We start from the raw sequence: 20,442 nt of genomic DNA on the forward strand, positions 1-20,442 counted from the left end.
CTGATTCATAGCCCAGTCTCCAGGATTGGAACCATGTATCGACAATATTGCTCTGTGAAAGGGCTCGGGCTTCTATGATACGAAAGCTTCCACAGACTATGGCGACACCTGATGGCACAGCAATATAAGTCCCATGTGCCACTGTGGCACGTTCTGTCTATCAAGTTGCATATGCAGCAGATCTACGGATAATCCTAGAGATCCGAAGAATGTTCCTTGTAGCTCTAACAGGACCCCACAGAAAGTCTCCGAGCCAGAATTGACAAGGTATGTAGTCGCTTACTTTCTTCGAGCTGATTCTAATCTTAATCCAGGTTCAATGTAGCAGAGTCCCAGCACAATAATCCATTCCCCGGGCGCATACTCAGAACCCATGAGCATACAAACGTCTTGCAGTACTTTTCGTGACCTGGTTTATGACTTCGATTCAGGAGTCAGATACAAGAATCTTGCTGCCCCACAATCTTTCCATCCAAGGTTGAGCGGCACATCGTGGAGGCACTATCCGTTAAACGACGTCTATGCACGAACAGGGTATATTAGCCTTCACATGGCATGCTTCGCCTATCAACTGCCGTCCTTGCCCAGCATCCAAACACTCCTTGAGTGTTTTCTGTGAGACTCTCAGTACAAATGCTGGGTGGTGTCGTCAACGAATCCGGGTTAGCACACAGCTTGTGGCCATCAAATTTGATGGATTTGACGTTACTATGGCGCAGCCAAGCATATGCGTAAGGAAAAGAGTCCAATTAGACATTCAAGCTCACTATTCCATGACGATTGAAGCCTATCATCATTGGCCTCTCACCCTGGGAGGCCACGAGGATCCCGTACGCGTGTTGACCCGCCGCAGATTACAATTCCAAATGCACAGGCTGGCCAGTCGAGTCCAAACCTCCATATTCTTCTCCATCATTTTCATCTATGGCATACAAGGCATATGAAGTAGATATTGATGAGTGACAAGATCGAAGCATGTCGCGGTAGGGGTCCTTGTAGCCAGCAATCGCGCTGTGGCTATTCAGATCGGCCACATAAAGAAGTGATAGTGTACCATCTGCATCGGTAACCAGGTTGACTTTGTTTCTGCAAATCTCCGATACCCAGAATGCGTTACTCCCAAGTTTTGAGCAGTGCTGTCGCACTCGCCGGATATGGTAAGCAACCCATATTTCATCAGTCGCTTCTGCTAACAGACATTCAGCTGTCGCTCAAGAAGGTGAGGTTCAATCTAAAGTTGTCTGCGATGCGGATACGAAGATTTGCTATTCCTCCTACTCGGATGCGGAATCTGGAATGACCTTTGGTATCGCCTTACCCAAGAACGTTACGGATCCCTACGATGCAGTCATCAAGATCACCGCTCCTATCGCAAACACTTGGGCCGGCTTTTCTTGGGGTGGAAACATGGTCTGGAACCCACTCAGTGTCGCCTGGCCGAATGGGAAATCTGGAACTATATCAGCCCGATTTGCTTTGTAGGTAATTCAGAACAAGCTTGCTATGCCCTTGCTCACGCTACGCAGCTCTATAGGACTACCGCTAGGGTACGATGGAGCTGAACACACATATCTCAAAGGCACAACTACGAACAGTACGCATTGGACTGTCAACGCACTATGTAAAGGATGTACTGGTTGGCAAAATAATGAGGATACCCGACAAGCACTCAATGGAACCGGAACGACACAATTCGCTTGGGCATATGGCGTCTCCCAAGTAGAAGATTCCACTCGAAACGACTCAGCCTTCAATGTCCACCAAGCATGGGGAAAATGGACTCATGATCTGGGAGCTGCGCGCATTGATAATTTCGATTCATTGGTCAAGACCAATCTGCTAACAGCACCTGCAGTCCCCGCAGCGCCATCCACGATCGTGACAAGCGTCGTGACTACTCCCACTACGAAGCCACTTGCGGCTGCCATTCCAGCTTCTTGCTCGGGCGCTGGAAGCCCTGCATTTACTGGTAGCCTTGCCTCCGGATGGAAGGCGACTAAAGTCGCGGGTGGTTTGACAAGCCCACGCAGCATACAGTTCGACAGCGCTGGTAACATGTTGGTCGTTCAGTCTGGAAAGGGCATCTCATACCACAAGATGGGCACGGATGGCTGCGTCGCTTCGACCAAGATGCTCCTCTCCCAGAATAACCTGAACCATGGTATTGCCATGAGTCCTGATGGCAAGACGTTGTATGCCAGCTCCATGACCCAGGCTTACTCATGGCCTTATGATGCTGCTGCTGGCACTGTTGGTACCCGAGCGACCATCATCACGGGCATGTACAATGGAGGCTCCCACTTGACACGTACATTGGCCATCGCGCCACAATCCCCAAACTTGCTCGTAGTATCACATGGCTCCAACGCCAACATCGACACGGCCACCGGTGACTCAAAGACTGGTCGTGCCATCATCAAAGTCTTCGACCTGAAAGCAGTACCCAGCGGTGGGTACAACTACGTCTCTGGTGGCTACCTTGCTGGTTATGGACAGCGCAATGAGGTCGGTATGTGCTTTGACAAAAACAACATGTAAGTCCCACATCATGCTATAATTAAACTCTAACATGTTAACCGTCTGCTAGGCTCTGGGGTGTCGAAAACAGCGGCGATGATTTCAAGCGCACAGTGAACGGCCAGGCCAAAGACATCCACCAAAACAACCCAGGTGAGAAGATCCACTACATCGGCGACGTCACCAAGCCCAACAACAATTGGTACGGCTATCCATCTTGCTTCACCGTGTGGCAACCCTCGGACTTCACCGACAAGACTTTTAAGGTCGGCGACTTCTTCGTTCCGTCCCCCAACACCACCTTCAACGACGACACGTGCAACCAAAAGGCCGTCGCTCCCAAGATGACACTGTTCCCTCACTCCGCACCCATCGACTGCAAGTTCGACGCAGATTCTAGCACCATGTATATCACGTACCACGGCTCTTGGAACCGCTCACCTGTTACGGGCTTCAAGCTTGTCGCAGTCAGCTTCAAGCTTGGTGCTGATGGACTGTACACGCCAACTGAACCGATCACGAGCACGACTGCAGCCAAGGATATCTTCTACAACCCCAGGGTTGAGAGCTGCCAGGGTAACGGACCGAGCTTTAGCTCCGGATGCTTCAGGCCTGCGGGGCTGGGGTGGGACTCGCAGGGTAGATTGTACATGACCAGTGATACGTCGAGCAATGGTGAGCTTTGGGTGTTGGGCAAGTCGTAGATGTATTCTCGTTGAATTGGAGGTGAGAGTACGGCTTTGGACTTGGTGTATATACAGTGGGATATCAAGACACTCGCTTATTATCATGGTGAGCCACTTTCTCGCTTGCTGCATGGGATAAAAGGTGCTTTCCGTGAGCCGATTTCCTTCACCTTGCCTCGTACATCTCAGACGTGCAGATCCACGTCTGCTCCCACCACGCCTGCATACCAAAACGTAACAATATTCGATGAACATCGATCGTGTGTGCAGAATAGTACATATCGTACAAGCTGCCTGCCTAGTCTTACAGTACACATCGAGACAAGAAGACCTCCGTTTCCATGGTCGACCTGTTGCTGCCACATGGAATTGGAGCATATCTCATCCCACTAGGTTCCCTCACCACGTCTGCCACGCTCGACCGCAACCTAGCGTATCGCATCTACTAACAGCTCTTTCCCGCGCTAGACAAGCACGAGCTTCTCGCCCTCTTCTATATAAAAGCCTCTTGTCTCTCCGCAGTTTCGCATTTGAACGACCTCAAACAGCGATTTCGAGCAGCGACCTAAACCATGAGCGACACTTCCGCCACCAGCATGGGATCCTCAGGCTCCAGCGACCACGAAGATTGCCCATTCCACGACGAGCCGCACCAAGGCCTCTGTTACGCAATCACAAATCAAGGCAATGCATGCAAGCACCTAGCCAAGATCTATGAGTCCGGACTTCTTCCAGTCTGTACGAGGCACAACTACGCTGCAGACGACTATAAGAACTCCAGAGCCGAGCTGCGAGCTGGGCTGTGTCAAGCTATTTCAGAATGCGGCCACACCTGCAACCGACTAGCAAATTACTCCAACCCATACCACTTTTGTGGGTACCACTCGAACGGCTCCATCCACTTGCCATGTCACATCATGCAACTCCCGACTGAGCTTCGGCTCATGGTATTTCGATATCTGTTTCCTGAAGAAGTCTCCAATTACAGGGACCACGGAGTCGAAGTGGCTATCCTCAAGGCAAACCGTCAAATCCATCAAGAAGCTTCGTCGGTGTTGTATGGCGAGTCTTACTTTGAGACCGAAGTTCATCCACATTCGATCAAACTGCAAGGCAAGCAGTGGAAACGCGACCCACCTGCTAAGTCCGAGGACAGTTACTCCTTGGATTCGCTCTTACCTGGAAGCTCACGCCTGATTCGCAACCTCAACATACGCTTGGAGGTGGGCGAACATCTACAAGCCCCGAGGGGAATCGGCTCCGATGGCATCTCCCTCGAAGATTACATGCTCTACATATTCAGGGATTCCGTCCGCAAAGTAGTCGACTACTTCACCTCGCACAGCACACGAACAGGTAGCCAGAATGTCCTCAAGAAGCTGAAGGTGTCAGTCTCGGTGGCTAGGGATTGGTCATGGAGTTCGGAAGAGTTAGTTACTGTTCTATTCCTCATAGTCGAACCCTTACAGTTGCTTTCCGCCGACTGTAGATTCTTCACCAAGCCGGTATCAGGAGGTCGCCATCTGTTCTTACAGGAGCCTAGACAAAACTCCATCTACATTGCAAACATGCAAAAGAGGAAAGCGTACCCGAAACTTCGCGAGCAGTGGCTCAACGTCTCCAAAAACCCTGAAGCATCCAGTGTATTCAGACCGCAGAACCCCCAGCCCGCGGTGCGAAGCGCTCTTAACAAACTAGATGCGTTAGTCCAGCTTCTGCGCATGGAAAACAAGAACAATTTCCAGCCGTGGATGGCCTCGGCGTTCCGTGACATGGCGCGCCCACTGCATCTCGCTCGCGTGGCATATGAAAACGACGACTTGGCCATGATTAATCGCATTCTCGAGGCGATCAAACTGCGCTGGATCAACGCGAATCGCAAGCATCAAGCGTCGATTCGCACCGTCAAGAACTCCATTGCCGGCATGCTCGAGTCCAACACAACATATGGTCAACACGACGGTGATCTCCAAGGTGAGCCATCTCTGGCAATGTTGTACCCGGACGAGTTTGGAAACTTGGACCTTGAGCAACTCCGGCCGGTATACGATCACCTTCAACCTTATTTGTGGCTGGAAATCAGCGCTGAGGATTCGGTCCCTAAACGTGGCGATTCTGGTGTCGAGTGGAAGATCGAAGGCGTGAGGGTGCGGGCTCGCAAAGGTGGCAGGGAATGGGTCCGCTTGAAAACTCTTGAGGTAGTGAGGCAGTTCAGGTCGATGTGAGTGGGGGCAGATACGTACGAATGAACAGAAATGGGTGGGATAGGAAATGACGTGGGTTAAAATGAACTGAATGGTCTTGCATCGCAGAAGAGCAAAGAGGCATCACTCAGTGGGTTTGAGCTTCCAAGGCTTCATAACAGGCAACTTGATTTGCGTCGCGAAGCACGAAAATCTATAAAAAAGAAATTGCACAAAACCTTGCGTATGTCCATGTGACTTCATCCCGCACAAATCTAACGTGATCAACACTTGCCCGAATCTTACTTCCTGGCCTCGCTCCTCTTCCTCATACCCACCTCTAGGGCCAACGGCTTCCTCAAAAAGCCCTCCCTCGTCTCCAATTCACCCTGCCTGAGCTCAAACTCATACCGCCTAAATACCGTGCTTACAATGAGCGCTAATTCCATCTCCGCCACGTTCCTGCCCACACATGCTCTGGGTCCATAGCTGAACGGAACAAACGCGGCTTTCTGCTGCTCCGTGGCCTTCTCCCAGCGCTCGGGCCTGAACTCGTCCGCATCCGGTCCCCAGATCTCCTTGCTGTGATGGATCGTGTACGCCGGGACGGACAAGACTGTGCCTTGTGGAAAGTGGTGACCGCACACAGTAATACCGGGACCGGGTGGGATGATCCTAGGCAGACCGAGCGAAGAGGTGCTGTGGATCCTCATCGCCTCCTTGATGACAGCCTCGAGATATGGGAGGTCGCGGACAGCGGCGAATGTCGGTACAGCATCGATATCTGGTAGCGCTTTGTCCAATTCTTGTTGTAATTTTGTGACGACTTCCGGGTGCGTTAGGCAGTGGTACAACAATGCACAAGAAGTATTCGAAGTCGTGTCCGACCCGGCGATGAGTTGCGTTAATGCTTCAGCAGTGAGTTCCTCCTTGCCTAGCTTTTGTCCGCTCTCGTCTCTTCCCTCCATCAATCGCGCTAGTAGATCCACGCGGTCAGACGGCTTATCCAAACGTGCGTTCACACGTGCGATAGCGATACCAGCGAGGTCCTGGATTGCTTTCATGCCCTGGCTGAAGAATGGATCGGGGAGGTATTTCGCGTACGGTTTGATGTAAGGATAACATCCGATTGTACCTGACACCTCGCCGCGGCGGTTCAGAACTTCGATAGCAGGTGCGTGAGTAGTTGTGCCGTCGAGTTGGGTTACTTCAGCGAAGTCCTGGCCTTTTTCCAACATTCCGAAGGGGGCTCCGAAAGCGAGATCGCCGATTACGTCGAAGGCGAGGTAATTGAACCTGTGATTTTTTGTCAGTATGCGAGATATAACTAGAGTGAATTTGCTGGATGTACCAATGCAAAGCATCCATTTGATACCAGTCGTCCTTCTTCTGATCCGCCCTGACATCCCATTGCTTTTGCAACTCCTCCAAGTTATGATGGATGTACTGCTCAAACTGTCCAACACTCTTTGCCGAAAAGGTGTGGCTCACGGTCTTCCTCTTCCTCGTGTGTTCCTCACGGTCTCGCGTGTTGAATAGTCCTCGACGAATGCTCACGAAAGCGTCGTAGTACTCGCTCTTGAGGAACCCATTGCCGTGACCGTAGATAAGCGGTATAGCGTCGGCGTCGGCGATACTAACATGGTGTGGCTGAATGCGAACCAGCTTTCCGTACTTGGCGTGCGCAGCGTGGACTGAGAGGAAGCGCTTGCCCTGGCGGCACTGAGCAGCCAGCCATAAGTTGGTGAACGCGGCGGGGAACGGCGCTGGGATGTTGCGAATCTGCCAGTTGCGGATGTATGGGAGGATGTAGTAAAGGACCGGGACGAGCAGAAGCGTATACGGCGAGAGGAGGTAGTTGGTCAACGACATCTTGGCTCCCTTGGCTCTCTTGTGAGGGTGTCAAGGTCCAAGTCGGAATGGAGGAAGCGGTGGCTGTCGAGAGGTCAGACGGAAGCTCTTCGGTGTGGTTCAGCTAGCTCACTCAACACCTCGGTGGCTGCTTTCGTGCTTGCTAGAAACGAATCTAGAAGATGGCCACCAGCTCTTATAGCCCTGTTCCCCTTCTTTGAGGAACTAGCTTGCGTAAGTCTTGTTTCCCTCCTCAATAAGCCTTCCGATGCCAGCACGAGACCTCCAAACGTCAGATCCATCTCAACAGGACTGCTGAGCTGCAATTGACCAATCATGTCGTGGCCGTAGTAAAGTCACCAAAGCCGTGAAGTAGTTCCGTCGGTTTGAACCCCGCATGGGCCGCATCAAGGAGCCAGAGAGCCCCGAAATTACCCCGCGCATTCACCCAGCTTCCGCTGCAGTTCCGCCGCTGCAGTTCCTCCATTTCTGGTCGACCGAGTTTGCTGCGATGGTGGAGACCGTGACGTGGAAAGCTGTTGCGACGAGGCAGGAGACTCCCGAGGATGTCTCCCGTTTGCTGTGGAACTGTGAAATGCCATGGCGGTGTCAGCGAGCGAAGTCGAGTAAGCCCGAGCAATGCGCGACGCAGCGGCGGTAAGCGGATGATTCATATCGAAGTCAACCCGAGTCGAATGATATTTCCACCAGAGTTAGAGTAAAGCAGGCAAGAAGTCAGATGTGGTGAACATGAATTTGAGCTCGCTGAGTTGTTGGATGCGGGAAGAGTGCGACATGTAGGAGTGGTACCGATAAAGAACGATCACGAGCAGAATTAGAAATCTGCTCACAAATGCGCACTCCGACATGAGGCGACACCAATGACTCAGCAGATGTATGTTGCAATACATGGATGGCTCTCAAAGTCGGAGCAAGGGCCTGTCCAAATCTGTGAGGGCAGTCACGAACGCGAACACCACCACGACACAGCACTAGCGCACGACCATCTGGATCAACTGGTTGCTGTTCAGAAGGCAACACTGACCAAGGAAATGTACTCCGTATGTGCGCAATAGTCGACACCCCCAAACCTCTAGATTGGTGGCTCTCGAATGACAACTTGTGCGTCGGAAGCCAGATTCACATGACGCAAAAGATACATCAATGGCTGAATTGAGAAGGGCAATCTACTGCTACGCAGACTTCTCCAGGTCCACTTTCGCACAACCGTCTCCAACATTCGAAACAGGTTTCTAGATTCACGATGAGTGTCACACACTTATCCCTAGGGCGCTACCGTCTACCGATTCCATTTTGTGGAAGGAAAATGGAAAACGCACAACTTCGAATATGCAAGTGGCGCGACAATGGGTCTGATCGCAAGGTAAATCATTGCACGGTCCTACGTGTATTATTGCACCCCTAAAAGAGACGTCCTTCGAGTGCTAGCTCGTCGTATGGCGTGACTTTTATCGACACGTTTGGCTGGCTCATGGCAGGCAGGGAAGACATCGCGCTGCGCGTGAGCAGTAAGTGGCAAGGACAACGTGTTTCAGCCAAATCCCTTATTGGTGCAACAGCTTTTTGAGCTGCACGTTGATTTTCGGAAAGATTCTGCACGCAAATACACCTCTCTGATGTCATTCCGTTAGCCTCACGCGTATGTCGATCAAATAAGTGGACCTCCCGAAGACCGCAGAGCCTCAACACCAACAAAGTTTCTTCAAGCACTAAACCACCCACCGAGGCTTTAACCTGTTAGGGCTTACAGATAGCACTCTGGCAGGGTTCGAGGTTTTACTCCGAGACCGCTAGGGAGCTATCCAGACTTGCTCCCAACAAAGCACTGACGTCGGCTGCGACTGAACAGTGGGCTTGTATAAGTGTACCTAGCCGAGTACTCCAATATTGTCGGCCACTTGCGGTAAGACGGTGATGGACCATGCGACTGTCGTCACTTCACCGTCGTCAACGGGCAACGATGCCGACTGTTCGCCGATATACATAAACAATGGGTTTGACTTCTTCGTGCATGTCTCTCTAGTTCTTACTCCTCTTTTGATCCATCATCCATCATGTCTGGTTACTACGGTCCCTCTTTTTATAATCGTCCCTCGAGACCGGGGTCTCTGGCAGCATCGAGAGCAAACTCTTCATACAGAGTCCCTCGTACTGCTCCCGGCAGTAGACCCATCACTCCCCGAAATGCCTCGATTGCCACCCCTCGAAATGCATCGTTCGCTCATACGATTGCCGGAACAACTGCAGCACATACTGCACAAGTCACCGCAGCCAACACTGCAGCCAACACGGCCCCCAACAGTAGACCTGGCACACCCGGCTTGCTATCTGAAGTGAACACCAAGCTTGAGAATGAAGCCCAGCAGCCCCAAACAGAACGCACGTCATTAAACTCTGAAATTGAGAGAAATGAAAAGGGCGAGCCTATGATCGGCCGTATTGCAGGCGGCAAATACATTGATGCCGACATCGAAGACATTGACTCGGACTGCGGTCCAATCAAGACCGTCGAATGCGACATGCCGTTGACCCTCACGGAGATGGTTATTCACAACGAGAAGGAATACATCGTCTTGTCGTTTGCTACTGGCGACAAGGAAAACCCTTTCAACTGGAACCCATGGTACAAGCGTAGCATCACCACCATGCTGAACTTGATGACACTGTTTATCGGCCTTGCGACCACGGCGTACAGTTCTGGAATCGGGAGCATGTGCGAAGAATTCGGCGTCCCTGAGATCATGGGTCAGCTTGGTCTGTTCACTTTCAACATTGCTTGTGCCATCGCTCCTATGGTCCTGGCGCCGTTCTGCGAGCTTGTCGGCCGGAAAGTGGTTTACAGCAGTGCTTTCCTATGCTTCTCGCTCATCTTCATCGGCCTTGCACTGGCCAAAGACATATCAACCATCATCGGTCTTCGTCTCCTCCTTGGTCTCTTTGGATGCGTCGGAACGATCCTGGTCGGAGGAACATTTGACGACAGTAAGCCATCCTCAAATACCACTCATATCTCTCGCAAAATACTAACTCAACCCCCAGTGTACGAACCACACCACCGCGGCCGCCCGATGGCCATGTTCGCCTTCGTCGCCATCTTCGGCACCGTCGCCGCGCCCATCTACGCCGGCTTCATCGACCAAGCCCTCGGCTGGCGCTGGATCCAAGGCATCCAAGGCCTCGCAAACATCCCGCTCCTCGTCTGCATCTTCGTCTTCTTCCCCGAAACCCGCGGCGGTGCACGCCTGCACAAGCGCGCCAAGGAGCTGCAAAAGGTCACCGGCGACGAGCGCTACGTCGCCGAAGACGACATCTACACCCCGGACGTCAAATCCATGCTCAAAGCCTCCTCCGTCAAGGCAATCCGCATGCTCGTCACTGAGCCGGTAGTCTTCGCCTTTGGCCTTTGGATCGCGTTCTGCTGGGCGGTAGTCTTCCTCTTCCTATCCGTGATCCCCATCACGTTCCAGGAGAAGCGCGGCTGGAACGAAGGCGTCTCGGGCCTACCCTACATCTCACTGGCTATCGGCACGCTTCTAGGCTGGGCAGCGCACCACCTGCAAATGCGCAAATACAACGCCCTCCAAGCTGATCCCAACATCAACATCGTGCCCGAGCATAGGCTGTACGGCGCCATGTTCGGCGCCGTGTGGTTGCCTGTCGGGCTGTTCATCTACTCCTTCACGCAGTACGGCTACCTGTCGTGGGTCGGACCCGTAATCGGCCTCGCGCCCATTGCATTTGGCATTTTCTTCGTGTTTGAAAGCACGTATTCGTACACGGCCGACTGCTACGGCGAGGCATCCTCGTCGGCGATCGCGGGCCAGGGACTCATGAGGAACACGCTGGGAGCTGTGACGCCTTTGTTTGCGTCGGCCTTCTTTCACAATGTTGGGAGTCAGTATGCGGGGCTGATTCTGGCGCTGTTTGGGACGTTGTTGAGTTTGATTCCGTTTGTCATGTTCAAGTATGGACATTTGCTGCGCGCGCGGAGTAAGTTGGCGAAGGAGTATTAGAGTCGGTGGTGGGAAGGGGAAAGGACGGAGTTACTAGAGATTGATCTTCAACTCAGGCGTAAGCTGATGCATCTCATCGATCTAAATAATGTTTCTAATCCAACTGAGCTGCGTTCACTAAATTTTCTCCACGGCATGAAGTTTATTATAATCTATCTTACGACTCTCAAACTTTTTGCGTTTTCGCCATGACTTAGAGAGACTTGGTACCTTCCTAATCGGGCAGTTGATTTCAAGTGTTGATTGTAGTGGACTTTTAGGTGTCCTAATTTTCGACAGGCGGCGACAGCGTACTTTAAGGAAGCCTTGTAGGTAGGTGACACAAAGGGTAGTGCCAAAAGAGCAGTGTATTCACTCAAAGTTTTGCAGCGGTCGACACTAGAATCGATTGCCTGATTAGGAAGGTACCATCCCTCGCAGAGAGATGGTGAGAGAGAGAAATGCTAGTGTTGTTTGAGTGATGACGGTGAAGATGAAATGTCACCAAACCGGTAAATTCTCAAGCATCCAACCACGACCACCATCACAATCACGAAGAAGAGTATAAGATAGAGGGGTATAGAATTTCAGAAGACCAAGGGTAATCTAGCTATCAAAAACAAAAGAGATGATCTGTTCCCGCGCAACAAACCTTATTCCATCATGCGTACTCCGGTGGTATCATGCAACACATCCTTCCGCTGCTCTCTAATCCCATGTTCCATCCAAGCGTGTACGTTCCGTCCCGTGAATATAGGACCTTAGTTATCGTCCTCATCTGAGAAGAAGTTCAAGATGGCCTTGACTGCCAATGGTCCCAGGCCGTGTGGTGGATAGCAGATGTAACTCGGGTCGTCGATGGCGCCAAGCTTCTCGCGGAACTCAGTCTTGTTAGTGAGCTTGAGTTCAGTCGCGATGGCGTGGTACGCGCGACTGAGCACCTTGACACGAGTACCCTTGACGTTGTGGCCGGGGGTGAATTTGGAGGCAGCACCGCCACCGAAAGTGACAGTGCTTGCGCCACTGGCACCGACCATCTTGAGGGCGTGTGTGACGATGTACTCGATGGAACCCGCCCGGTGCGGCCTGGGAAGTCGAGCGAGTACTTGACTTGCCAGCCGTGGTCGGGGGAGAGTTGCGCCATGGCGACGAAGGCGGCAATAGTGCCGTCGGAAGTATAGGCAATATGGTATTGGCGATGCTCCTCATCTTGCCATGGGTGAATGTTTGTCAGATGTACCTGCTTGCCCTTGCGGTTCTTCAACCAGTCTTCAACGCGAGCATCGACCTTGGCCTTGATCTCTGGAGGTGGCGGCGAACCAAGCTCATAGTCGGTGATCTTGACACCCTTCCTTCTCAGCATGTCGGATCTTGCGCTGCACATCACTGTCCTTCTCGGCGGGGTTGTGAATAGGGTCTACACGCTGCTCGCCAGTGACGGAGAACGTACGCCAGTTGAATTTGGTAGCCAAGGTTTCCTCCACTGGACCACCAACAAGAAGCCACAGCGGCTTGAGATTGCGCTCCTTCTTGATATACTTGAGGTATGCAGTCATAGTCTTCAGGTATTGAGACGGGTGGCAGAGAGGATCACCAACAGTAATAGCATAGCCATCCTGAGGCACAAATCCAACAGCAGCTCCAGTGTGCTCGTCGCGCCAGATCTCTGTCCGTGGCTCAAGCCATGAGGTATTTGTCGCATCACCGTAGTTTGCGATGAGCTTCTCGACAGGCTGGTAGTCGACTTTGGCGGCGACACGATCTTGGCCTTCCCATGGGGGATGCATGGTGCTGGCCTCGGGATGGCGTAGCTGTTTGATGACCGGCCTCTCCGGCAGACTCTTGGGGTCTCGGAGGGAACATGGACGCGTGGCGAATGTTTCCAAGACTCATCATCAACATGAGAATACGTTCGAGTCCGATACCACCTCCACCGTGTGGGGGAGCACCCCACTGGAAGCCCTGAATGTACTCTTCCATCGACTGGGGATCGACCTTCATCTTGCGCATCTTCTCGAGAAGCATGTCTGCATCGTGTATACGCTGGCCACCACTTAGAATTTCCTGGCCACGACAGAAGATATCGAACGAGTTCGTGACGTTGGGGTTGTTCGGGTCTGGCATCGCGTAGAAGGGTCGGGCATTGGCGGGGAACTTGTCCAAGATGTAGTAGTCTGTTCCGAGCTTCTGTTTGATAACACGACCAAGTTGTACCTCGTCTCGTGTGCCCAAATCCTCATTTACGTCGAGCTCTTTGCCCTCATCGTCTCTCCACCCCGACTCATTCAGCATCTTGACTGCGTCTGCGAATGCAAGAACAGGTGTCTCGTCCAGCCACACTAGATCCTCGTGAGGGAAGTGCTTCTTGATGATCTCAATCTCAGGGCGGTATCGTTCGTAGACGCCCTTGAAGATGGCTTTGAATGTTCGGTCGAGGACGCGGAGGACTTCGTGATAATGCTCGTCGATTTGCATCTCGAGATCGAGACCTGTGTATTCGGTCAAGTGACGGTACGTATTGGAGTTCTCTGCACGGAAGACAGCTCCGATTTCGTAGACCTTTCCAAAATCGGCTGAAATAGCCATCTGCTTGGCTAATTGAGGACTCTGGGCGAGGAAAGCGCCGCGGCCAAAGTAGTCAATCTTGAAGACGCTGGCTCCGGATTCAGTGGCACCACCCTGCAGCTTTGGCGTGTGGATCTCAATGAAGCCTTCCGAGTCCAGCTGGGCACGGAACAGGCTGCATATACCGGACTGAATGCGGAAGATGCCCTGAGAAGCCGTTGTCCGCAGATCGATGACACGGTTGGTGAGACGTGTGCGATCTGAGATCCTGACGCGGCTGTGACCCTCCTTGTGCTCCGACTTTGCGAGTTCGGCATCGACTTCGGCCTTTGAGACCTCTGCCTCGTTGACGTTGAAGGGAAGGTTCTCGGTCACAGCAGCCTCAACGTGCATGGCGTGTACAGAGACCTCGACGTCGTGAATGGTGGCTCCAAGAACCTCACCCTGCTTGGCCTTGGGCTCCTGAAGGATACCCTTGACCAGCACAACGGTTTCGGCGTCGAGGTGCTCTGCCCAGTATAGCATGTACTTCGAAATGTCTGCATGCTCCATCAAGACACCCTGGATGGTAGCGAGCTGCTGGCGGAACATGAAGAAGACAAATTTGGAACTCATCTTCCGCAAGTGGTGGATACGAGCGCGGAAGACAACTTCCTTGCCAACGTCTTTGGCTGAAAATTCCTCGATCTTCATCCGGGGCTCATGCTTCCACTCGCCAGCATAGGCGTTGGGGTGGAAGCTGCCGTACTTGGCCTTTTGTTCTGGTGTGAGCTCAGCCTCGGCCTGCGCGTCCATTTCCTTCCGCCTCTGCTCAAGGAGCTTCTCCTTCTCCATGTTCTGCTTGTGGCGCTCTTCCTGCTGGGCTTGCCTCTCGGCCTTTCGCGCCTGGTTCTTGGACATGGGCTCGCCATCGCGGTTGAGCGGGACTCCCTCATCACTGGACGAGTTGTCGCCTCCAATATGCAGCTTCTCCTTCACTGCACGGATGGGGCTGTGCGTAGAGAGCGAGCCGGATCGCTGGTGATTGTTGCTCGACTTGGTACCGGAACGGTTGGGACTGTCGGTGCGGCGGCCGAGGAGTCCGGTCAGAGAGTGACGCGGGCCCTCTAAACTGCTCCTGCTATCTGTGGGAGAAGTGACTTCGCTGCGCTTGTAGTCGCCGCTGGCCCTGTGGCTGAAGATGCCAGAAGAACGCGGGGTCGCATTTGGCGACTGGGCTCTAATAGGCAAGCCATTGGAGGTTGCGGTGGTGCCGGATGCCACGGGAGGCACCTTGTTGCTCTCGTCGTCTGAGGCCGGGTTGCTGTGGTGGCCCGGCTTGAGCTTGTTCAATGCCTTTTTGAGAGACATGTTTGCGGTTGGATTGCGCGAGCTGTACCCAAAAGTGCGTGTGGTTAGACTACCACAGAGCGGGGTAAGCTTTTGCCGGGTGCAGAGTGAGTCTAGGGATAGGCGTCTGTTTCGTGGAAAGCAAAATCAGGGACGAGGCAGCTGTTAAGGGCGCGGGAGCGGGCGGCTCGCAATTCGCGTGGTCCGACGATGCTGCTCTGACGTCACAGCTGCCTGTTAGCGCGCTTGGTGAGGATGCTTGTGTATTGACTGCGATTATCGTGTCCGCTTTGAGCTTTCCCTACTATCTGCACATGCAGCGGCCAGGCAGGTCTGGAGGCGGGGATACTAGAGGGGCGCCAGAGAGACTTCACCGCGGGGCAATGCACTGCACGCCTTGAGAATAGGTATGGTTATGCAGCAGCAGTCTACTTCTCGTTCCGAGCGGCTACCACGGGAATGTGGCCACATGCAGAGAGGAGCATTTGTAAAATAAGCTTCCCAAGCGAAGCTGACATGCTGCACCAAGCAAAGGTTCTCGTCTGCCCGCCACAATCTCATCGCGAGCATCGGCCACCCAGTTTCTATCCAAGATCGGCTGAAAGCGCGTGCTGTCGGCCAAGATGGGCGGCCTGGATGGCATTTTGACGAAAGAGCATGCAAAAGCCTAGGTTGCGCATGTGCATGTGCGCTGTAAAACTCCTCCCCCGTCGCAAACGTCATAACTCCGTCACGAAAATATCAATTTTCAGGTACTGCTCCTGTGCTTCATCGCCATCTTGTCCAAGATCGGTCGATGCTTCGTCTCCATATTTCGGCTGACTTGTTGTCCTACTGCTTGATTGGATATCCTCCTATCTCTTCGTCCCTCCTCGGCAAAGCCGGCACGTATTTGCACAAGAGGACCTCACGAAGTTGAGCCAAAGTTCGCCTCTAACTACATTGCATATAATCGAGCAACCACTACAGTAAGGCAAATATCTTCGCCTTGGTTTTTGGACTTGTGATCATTTGCTTTTCCTTCTGAAAGAGGATAAAGCTAGTAATTGTCAAGTAAGCCTTTGTAAGACACGATATACACAGCATTCCACACTCTTCTTAGTGTGCCGAATAGGGAGAATGCACCCGCTACGAAGCCATCGCTCAGGCTATCTGATGATTGGATACATGTGCATTCTAAGGACTTTGCAGCGCTCTCCAAATGCTCGCAAATCCTGACTCAAGCAGTCATCTCTGTTAACCTCGGGAACTACCCTTTCGTGTCAATCTTCCTAACCTCATTCTCAACGCGGAAGCCCGGCCCGTCGCGTGTCCAGCTAGACGACACGGCTCAGGGACTGCTATCAATAGCACCATGTTTCGCATAAGAAATGAACCATGATTCCCATGTTATAGAACAAGGCAGCGCGCAAATTGCCATGTTCCGTCATATTCGCGTCACACTAATTCCGGACTCTAAGATAACTGCTCCTGTTACTCCTACAAATCAAGGTTATCGACCGCCACGTTTCAGCAGAAACCTGCGTGTCTACTGCTTGGTTGGATACGCCAAACCCACATCCTCCTCTTCAGCCCCAAACCCACCCCAGCCATCAAACTCATCCGCAAACTTGACTGCCGCAGCCAAATAGTTCTTGTTTTCATCGCCCCAAGTCTCGGCGCAAGTTTTCAAGGAACGCAGAGCTAGAATGACGAGGTCAGCTTCCCAAACTCACAATCTAAGAAAGGGGTATGACTTACTCTTGACATAATGCGCATCTTTTGAATGCGGACCCTCGAGCGCATTGTGTACGACATGCTTCCACGTTTTGTCCTTGACATCATACTGCTCGCCGCTCGCCTTCTTTACTACCGGCCTCATCTGCGCCACATACACTGCGAGCGTAAATAGCCACCACTGCCTGATCAACCCGACATGGAACTTTGCCGGCACAAGCGGTAGCAATACGCGAATCGCATGACTCGAAGTAAGCGCATGTACGAAGAAGAAACTGAATTTTCCCGTCTCGTCCTTCTCTAGCACTAATACTGCAGCGAGAGCTTGTGCTTGTTCGAATTGTGAGGTTGGGTCCGTGATGGGCCATGCGTTCCAGTGTTCTAGCAAGGCTTCTTCGCATTGTTCGAAGATCTTGGTGATGTCGCCGCTGGGAGATGAGTATAGGCCGTCGAAGCGCGCATCGTGTCGGACATTGTTTAGTAAGTTGTAGAGATCTGCGTTGGCGCCGTCCCCTTTGTGTGGCTTGGTGTACGAGGGATCGTCGATATATTTGTGAAGCGGGTTGTAGAAGCAAGCTCCAAGTGCAAGCGCTTCGATTGCCACTGTCTTGGATTCGAGTTCATATGCGTATCCGAGGTGGATGAGAGGATGCGCGACTGTCATAATCAGCAAAACAACCCCAAGCTTGAACTAACATACATACGTCCAGCAACCAACCCATTAATCAACGGCTCCTTTCCGCCAAACAAATACTCCTCAAGCAGCTCGTCGAGATTATACCGTGTCGAAACAAGCTGATCCTCGAAGAAATCGATGAACGCTCTCTGATACCTATTTTACACCCATTAGCAATCCACTCAACTTCCACAACTTCCACAACTCACTCTCTCTTCCCCAAAAAATCCCTCCAATCCTCCCTCGAAATCTCCCCCGGCGAGTCCCTCCACGGCTCCAGCCCCTCCGCCTCTCTCTCGTATATCTCGTTCAAATGCTCCGCCGTACCTCCGAGTACATACGCGGATCCCAGGAACTACAACCCAGCTTTAGCCAGTTGAGAGCAACGTGAACACAGCATCGGGGCAGTCATACGTGCGGTGTATGGTTGTGGAAGCGCAAGTCATGGTATATGATCGAGTAGTTTGCATGGTTGGCTTTAAGCAGGTGCTTGAGGGTTCGCGGTCGCTTCTCGGCGGATGTCTCGATGTCGTGGATTTCTACGGATGGGATCGAGGCTTTGAGATAGTGGCCACCTCCGAGGCGCAGGAAGGATGGGACTGATATCTTTGGCAAGCTGAACATGGTGGTGTGTTGAGCTTCAAGTTGTCGAGCGCGGAATTAATGCGGGGATGGAGCTATGGTGGAGCTATCTCATTCAGGCATGACGTGACATGCGTCTTCGCAACCATACCCTAGTTGAGCCGCATGCCAGCGACTTCTAGTTCCAGCGCCGAGCCAAAGCGGCCCATGGATTCGGAAAGTTGCATAGGTGTAGCATAGTCACCTTACTTCTGATTACGAGATTGGAGACAAACTTCCACAAAATTATGCATTCCTATCAAACTAGCACCGAAGTGCAGCAATGTGCGAATGTAACTATATTATCTTGAAAACATCGCGCTGCGAGTCCGCATAGCAAACCCAAAAAATTGTTCAAGTCGCTTGCAACGATGGTATAAAGCTTAGTACTCGCCCTCTTCGATGCCCTCGTCATCAAGGGAATCACTGGCCACCTCTTCGTAATCTTTCTCCAGTGCTGCAAGATCTTCACGAGCTTCGGAGAATTCTCCTTCCTCCATACCCTCACCCACGTACCAGTGAACGAAAGCACGCTTCGAGTACATGAGATCGAACTTGTGGTCCAGACGCGACCAGGCCTCGGCGATAGCAGTGGTGTTGCTAAGCATGGAAACGCTTCGGTCGACGGCAGCGAGCTCGCTTCCAGGGACGCTGATGGGCCTATATACGTTAGCATACAGCTTGCGCAAAGCAGGAAGGGCACATACTTGGTGTAGTTGATGCCAAGCTTGAAACCAGTAGGGCACCACTCGACCAGGTTGAAGGAAGACTTGGCCTTGAGCTGACCAGCGGCGACACTGCAGTCGCGGGGAACAATGTCTCCGCGGTACAGAAGGGCGACGGCCATGTACTTTCCGTTGCGCGGGTCGCAGACAACCATCTGGTTGTTGGGCTCAAAGCCTGACAGCTGTTAGATGCGGTTCGGCATGTATTCGATTTCTGCGACTCACATTGGAAGGTAAGGTCGCTGACCTTGAAGCTCTCGTGAGAGCTCTTCTTGGCCGAGATGACGGGTGCGTAGCTGATCAACGGGTAGTGAATACGGGGGTATGGCACCAAGTTGGTCTGGAACTCGTTCAAGTCGACATTGAGAGCTCCGTCAAAGCGCAAACTGGAGGTAATGGAGCTGACAACCTGAGCAATCAACCTGTTGAGGTGCTCATAGTTGGGACGGGGGATGTCCAAGCTGCGACGGCAGATATCGTAGACAGCCTCGTTGTCGACAAGGAACGTGCAGTCGGAGTTCTCGATGGTGCTGTGAGTCGAGAGGACAGCGTTGTAGTGGCTCGACGACGGAGGTGGAAACGCGAGGAGCGGGATACCCGGGCGAACTCCGAGCTTGGCACTTCTTTGCAGTAAGTCGGTCGGAGAGGCGCTCAAGGAGGAGGCGCACTCGAAACCCAGAACCCTGTACCACCCACCGAAAGAGTGGAAGATTAGGAAACCCCTGAAAGGGAAGAGGCAGTTATCTGTCGCATGTTAGATCTGAGTTTCGCCGGCATGCGGGTAGATCTTACCAGCGACGCGACGAATGCGGTCAATGACACTGTCGACCATCTCCTTGCCAATGGTGTAGTGACCACGAGCATCTGCGTATGTCAGCACGTCTATACACTCCAGTTCTTTTCCTGCTACGCACAGTTATTGGCAGCATCCTCCTTGCCGCTGATCAACAGCTCGGGGTGGAACAACTGGCGGTAGGGTCCAGTTCGGATCTCGTCAATAGGCTGTGTCTATAAGCTTTTGCCACCATTGCTATAAGAATAACGCCACATACAGACGGGTCCAAATCGACAAAGATGGAACGCGGGACGTATTTGCCGCCTCCAGTCTCGGTGAAGAAGGTCTCGAAAGATCCGCCCTCGTTGAGCTCCTTCGCATCGGGGTCAGGACGGCCGTCCGACTTGAGGCCGTGCTCAAGCAGGTACCTGTGAAGGTTGCGTCAATTCGTATTCGAGGTATACGTGTGATTTTCGTGTACGTACAGCTCCCAGGCGCTGTTTCCGAGCTGGGTTCTGTGAGACCATATTAGTGAGAGTCTTGTAGAGGGGGATCAAACTTGAACGTACCCAGCCTGCCCGATGTGAAGATGGCAAATCTGTAAAGCTTAATGTTAGCACATTGTGTAGGACTTTTGTTCCACTCATTCCGTCGAAGCTGTCTAGCGGCTATGGGACCGTTCCGCAGGCGCCATGAGGGGAGGGGAAGTCAGGGTCCAAGTGATCTTGGATAACAAAGGGCTGCGCCAATGTAGATGCACTTACTTCGCCACGCATTTTGAAGGT

General features: G+C 52.5%; 8 protein-coding genes across 8 annotated transcripts; 4 read left to right on the forward strand and 4 right to left on the reverse strand.

The window, feature by feature from the left end:
- Positions 1 to 2,055: 2,055 nt before the first annotated feature.
- SNOG_04262 (hypothetical protein) lies at positions 2,056 to 3,221 on the forward strand (the record flags this gene model as incomplete). Its single annotated transcript, XM_001794628.1, has 2 exons — positions 2,056 to 2,534; positions 2,588 to 3,221. 2 exons carry the CDS (start codon positions 2,056 to 2,058, stop codon positions 3,219 to 3,221), a joined length of 1,113 nt encoding a protein of 370 aa, XP_001794680.1.
- A 554-nt stretch (positions 3,222 to 3,775) lies between these two features.
- SNOG_04263 (hypothetical protein) lies at positions 3,776 to 5,428 on the forward strand (the record flags this gene model as incomplete). Its single annotated transcript, XM_001794629.1, has 2 exons — positions 3,776 to 4,590; positions 4,693 to 5,428. The coding sequence occupies 2 exons, from the start codon at positions 3,776 to 3,778 to the stop codon at positions 5,426 to 5,428; spliced, it is 1,551 nt and encodes a 516-aa protein (XP_001794681.1).
- A 260-nt stretch (positions 5,429 to 5,688) lies between these two features.
- SNOG_04264 (hypothetical protein) lies at positions 5,689 to 7,258 on the reverse strand (the record flags this gene model as incomplete). Its single annotated transcript, XM_001794630.1, has 2 exons — positions 5,689 to 6,682; positions 6,738 to 7,258. The coding sequence occupies 2 exons, from the start codon at positions 7,256 to 7,258 to the stop codon at positions 5,689 to 5,691; spliced, it is 1,515 nt and encodes a 504-aa protein (XP_001794682.1).
- An 860-nt stretch (positions 7,259 to 8,118) lies between these two features.
- On the forward strand, positions 8,119 to 8,889 carry SNOG_04265 (hypothetical protein; the record flags this gene model as incomplete). Its single annotated transcript, XM_001794631.1, has 3 exons — positions 8,119 to 8,298; positions 8,527 to 8,593; positions 8,768 to 8,889. The coding sequence occupies 3 exons, from the start codon at positions 8,119 to 8,121 to the stop codon at positions 8,887 to 8,889; spliced, it is 369 nt and encodes a 122-aa protein (XP_001794683.1).
- A 423-nt stretch (positions 8,890 to 9,312) lies between these two features.
- SNOG_04266 (hypothetical protein) lies at positions 9,313 to 11,271 on the forward strand (the record flags this gene model as incomplete). Its single annotated transcript, XM_001794632.1, has 2 exons — positions 9,313 to 10,240; positions 10,298 to 11,271. 2 exons carry the CDS (start codon positions 9,313 to 9,315, stop codon positions 11,269 to 11,271), a joined length of 1,902 nt encoding a protein of 633 aa, XP_001794684.1.
- A 544-nt stretch (positions 11,272 to 11,815) lies between these two features.
- SNOG_04267 (hypothetical protein) lies at positions 11,816 to 15,165 on the reverse strand (the record flags this gene model as incomplete). The annotated part of the gene is given in 2 exon segments (XM_001794633.1): positions 11,816 to 13,061; positions 13,078 to 15,165. The coding sequence occupies 2 exon segments, from the start codon at positions 15,163 to 15,165 to the stop codon at positions 12,576 to 12,578; spliced, it is 2,574 nt and encodes an 857-aa protein (XP_001794685.1). The 3' UTR covers positions 11,816 to 12,575.
- A 1,507-nt stretch (positions 15,166 to 16,672) lies between these two features.
- SNOG_04268 (hypothetical protein) lies at positions 16,673 to 17,524 on the reverse strand (the record flags this gene model as incomplete). The annotated part of the gene is made up of 2 exons (XM_001794634.1): positions 16,673 to 16,845; positions 16,885 to 17,524. The coding sequence occupies 2 exons, from the start codon at positions 17,522 to 17,524 to the stop codon at positions 16,673 to 16,675; spliced, it is 813 nt and encodes a 270-aa protein (XP_001794686.1).
- An 869-nt stretch (positions 17,525 to 18,393) lies between these two features.
- On the reverse strand, positions 18,394 to 20,433 carry SNOG_04269 (hypothetical protein; the record flags this gene model as incomplete). Its single annotated transcript, XM_001794635.1, has 9 exons — positions 18,394 to 18,817; positions 18,865 to 19,057; positions 19,108 to 19,626; positions 19,675 to 19,764; positions 19,797 to 19,884; positions 19,935 to 20,085; positions 20,143 to 20,172; positions 20,227 to 20,255; positions 20,422 to 20,433. 9 exons carry the CDS (start codon positions 20,431 to 20,433, stop codon positions 18,541 to 18,543), a joined length of 1,389 nt encoding a protein of 462 aa, XP_001794687.1. The 3' UTR covers positions 18,394 to 18,540.
- Between the last annotated feature and the right edge of the window lie 9 nt (positions 20,434 to 20,442).

Source organism: Parastagonospora nodorum (assembly GCF_000146915.1).
Source record: "Parastagonospora nodorum SN15 chromosome Unknown scaffold_6, whole genome shotgun sequence".
Classification (NCBI taxonomy): domain Eukaryota; kingdom Fungi; phylum Ascomycota; class Dothideomycetes; order Pleosporales; family Phaeosphaeriaceae; genus Parastagonospora; species Parastagonospora nodorum.